We start from the raw sequence: 3874 nt of genomic DNA, 5'->3' as shown, positions 1-3874 counted from the left end.
TGGGGTCCCTTACAGTAGGCTAAATGGGGTCACAAGGGGCGGGGCATTTGCTGTGGGGCTGAGAAGGTAGAGCCAATGGTTTTGAACCCGAGAGTCCCAAAATAGGCGGAGTCGGGGGGAGGGGTTTAGGGGAGAGGAGGCGGTGATGCGACGAGGGGGCGGAGCTAGATAGCTGAGGGGCGGGGCGTGCGGTGGAGTCTAAGTAAGGTGGGAGTACGAACATGGCAGCAGCTGAGGAAGAACCGAAGCCCAAAAAGCTGAAGGTGGAGGCGCCCCAAGCGCTGAGGTGAGCGCTTCCTGACGTGGGGAGGAGGGTGACGGCGCTTGCAGCAGACCAGGACCCACGTGGGGTTGCGCCAGCACCCACGCTGGCTTCTGTCGTTCTCCCAGCATGGGGCCAATAAGCAGGACCTGCTCCTCTGGGAGTTGCTCTTTTGGCCACGACCTCTCGCCTGGCGCCTTCTCAGTTTGGCTCAGTCGCCTCTTACTCAGGTGCGGCTCTGCTCTGGCAGCCCTTGACCAATCGAAAGCAGCCGGCCAAGGGGCCTATCCTCCTGCCGGCGCCACGTGCGAGTCCACCCGGACTGGGCTGGTGCGCCCCCAGAGTACCAGTCTGGAGCACTGTCCGCCGCTGCTATCTTCTCTTGGCAAAGAGAAAGCGGCGACACGGCCAGCGCCTTCCCTACCTAAGGGCAAAGATAGTATTTTTGGGGACTTTTCGGAAAGTGTTGGGATTTTTTTCCCCGCAGTTACACACTCTGAAAGTCGGCGCCTTTGCAGACCCTTTACCAGGGATCCAGACCCAGAACCCAGCTCCCAGGCCTTGCGGGGGCGGCATTTGGCTGAATGTATAGGAAAGGTTGATTTTTGTTTTTTATTTGCATTCTTTTGGCAGCATCGGAGACAGTTCTGCCCCTAATACCTGCCTCTTACGTGATTGATGTTGCAACTTTTACTCATAAAAAATTCTTTGTTAAAACATTTCTTCCTAATAAGAATAAAACGCAGCACGCAAATCTTTGATGATTTTGAAATGTTCATTGGAAGGCCGTGATTTTGTTTTTTGTTTTTTAGGGTTTTTTTGGTCCAAAAATAGACATCAAACATTTAAAACCTTGAGGACACTGCTGATTATCCATTTCTTCCAGCATCACTCTTCTTCATGAATTATTCACAATTGAAAAGGTCACTTAGGGGTTTGGTTGTGTGTTCATGTTGTTTTGAATGGAGAATGGCCAAATCCCTATCAGTGCTTTTAATGTATTCCTACCTTATATCAAGACCATAAAACTTTTAAAATAACTTAGGATATTCTATTTCTGTTTTAAGCTTCCAAACCATTTTAAGGTAGAATAACGCAAGGGCATTAGAATCAGATCTACCTGAGTTTAAGGCGAGCACTTTCTCCATTTAGTGCTTTATTAGAATGCTTGCTTAAAAGGCGCCTCCTTCACCAAGCTTCCAAATTGGAAGACAGATGCATCTTTTCCCTATGATTCTACTAATCATGCAGCCTTTCGATTTTGTCTTAATAAAAACAATACTTTATATATAATGTTGAGCCACTTCAAAGTGTTTTCCTATTTATTATCTTGTAGGACAGCACTATAATTTAAGACAAGAATTACTCCCATTTTACATATGAGAATAGTGAAGCCCAGTTGAAATATTGAAGAACACAAATATGAAGTCAGGGCATCTTTGTTATTTGATTCTACTGTGCCTACTTTTATATAAATATACAAGATAGTATTTGCTTTTGCATCTTTTAAAATAATGATAAATAATAATGTTTAATACTTAAATATGTATATACCAGGTACTGTTTTGGCATTTTCACATATTTTAGCTTAATTCCATGACAGCCTTTATAAGGTAGACACTATAATTGTCTCCATTTTATCAATAAGAAAACAAGCACAGATATGTCTTTAGTGTCTATATAACCCTCATAAAATTCTTTAGACAACTAAATTATTCACTTTATACAATATTAACCTAGTGATTAGACATTTTGAGTACTGGGACAAATTTGAATTTGGTATTGGCAGTTCTTTTTTACTGTATTGGTTTGGCTTCAGGTTTGCAGTGTAATAGTGCATTGAGTTATACTGAATAACTCTATGACAAGTTGCTTAACAGATAAGGGATAGCTACCAGTTTTGACTGTTAAGGAGAATGACTTACACATTCTAAACATTATATTTATTTTTGGTATAGGGGATGAACCCAGGGGTGCTTTACCACTGAGCTTTATCCCCAGTCCTTTCAAATTTTTTATTTTGAGGCACAAGGTCATCAAGTTGCTGAGGCAGGTGTAGAATTTGTGATCTTCCTGCCACAGCCTCCCAAATCTCAAATTACAGGCATCCACCACTATCCTCTAGGTGTAATTTAATGTGTAGACTCAGTCAGTCAGTGTAGAATCTTTTTTGTTTTGTGGTATTGGGGAATTAATCCAAGGCTTTATACATGCTAAGCAACTGCTCTACCTCTGAGTTATATTCCTAGCCCTTTTTTATTTCATTTTGAGGCATGGTCTTGCTAAATTGCCCAGGCTGGCCTCCAAATGTAATTATCCTGCCCCATGTTTGCCACCATGCCCAGCTGGGAACAAGTAAATCAGTGAGATTTATTTGTGTCAGATAAAGAATTTAGGTATTGTGAGAATTTCAGTTAGCTCCAGGGCAATAGTTCTCAACCATGGGAAATTTTGTCTCCAAGGGGAAATTTGGCAAAGACTGAAGACACTTTTCTAAATTAATTAATTAATTAATTAATTTTTATGTGGTGCTGAGGGTTGAAGCCAGTGCCTCACATGTGTTAGGCAAGCGTTCTACCACTGAGCTACATCCTCAGCCCCTGAAGACATTTTTGATGGTGAGTGTTACTAGTGGGTTTTTTTTTTTTTTTCATACTAGGAATTGAAACCAGGGGTGCTTTACCACTGAGCTATAATCCCAGCCCTTTTTACTTTTTATTTTGAGACAGGGTCTTGCTAAATTGCTCAGGCTGGCCTTGAAAATGCAATCTTCCTGCCTCAGCCTCCTGAGTTGATAGGACTACAAGTGTGTGCCACTGTGCCTTGTTAGTAGGTAGATTTTAAGGATGCTGGTAACCATCTACAATGCACAGGACATCCCCTTACAATAGAGAATTGTTTGACCAAGATTGTTAAGATTGTTGAGGTTAGAAAACTCTGAGGGAGAGCATCAGATAAGAGTAGCCTCTCTTTTTCATATATATTTTGTTTTAGAAAGGCTGGGTTGCTTTTCAGGGTACAGCAGTTGCTAAAATTGCAAAGAAAGACTTTAATATATTTTCGGCTGGATTTGGGTAGAGGGGTTCAGTAATGGAGTGCCAGACATACTAGGTGTCTTATGTAGATTATTTCATTTAATTTTCCCAACAATTATGAGATAGGAGTAATGGTTCTTGTGTTACAGGTGAAGTAGATAAGGCTGAAAAAAGGGAAAATTCATTTTGGGGAAATACTCCCTAAATGAAGATACTCCTTGATGATTACCTATATTTAGGACTACTTAGATTTCTTTTTTTTTCCCTTGGAAATCTTATCTAAGTTCATTTCTTCTGCGGTCACCTCTACAAGGATACAGCGCCTTCCAAGGCTTATTGAGCACATGCCAAGTCTGTTCTTTCACTCTATCTTTCAAGTACATGCTATTTTAGGCATGGTACTAAAAACTGGGTTTAAAGAGTAAGACCAGGTTCCACCCTCCTTTTTGGAATTAAGTGGGGTTTGGGAAATTGATTCCTGGAGCATTTTTTTTTTTTTTTTAACACAATACCTTTATTTTTTATTTATTTTTTTATGTGGTACTGATGATTGAACCCAGTGCCTCATGCATGCCAG

General features: G+C 41.2%; 1 protein-coding gene across 1 annotated transcript in view; it reads left to right on the top strand.

The window, feature by feature from the left end:
• The first annotated feature begins 172 nt into the window (after positions 1–172).
• The window catches only part of Adk (adenosine kinase), a 491572-nt gene continuing 487870 nt past the window's right edge, over positions 173–3874 (top strand). Inside the window, exon 1 of the mRNA XM_027931411.3 lies at positions 173–286. Within this exon, the coding sequence (XP_027787212.1) occupies positions 222–286 (65 nt within the window). The 5' untranslated portion in view covers positions 173–221. The remainder of the gene's footprint in view (positions 287–3874) is intronic.

Source organism: Marmota flaviventris, chromosome 4 (assembly GCF_047511675.1).
Source record: "Marmota flaviventris isolate mMarFla1 chromosome 4, mMarFla1.hap1, whole genome shotgun sequence".
Taxonomy (NCBI): domain Eukaryota; kingdom Metazoa; phylum Chordata; class Mammalia; order Rodentia; family Sciuridae; genus Marmota; species Marmota flaviventris.
This window is presented reverse-complemented; position numbering and strand designations above follow the sequence as displayed.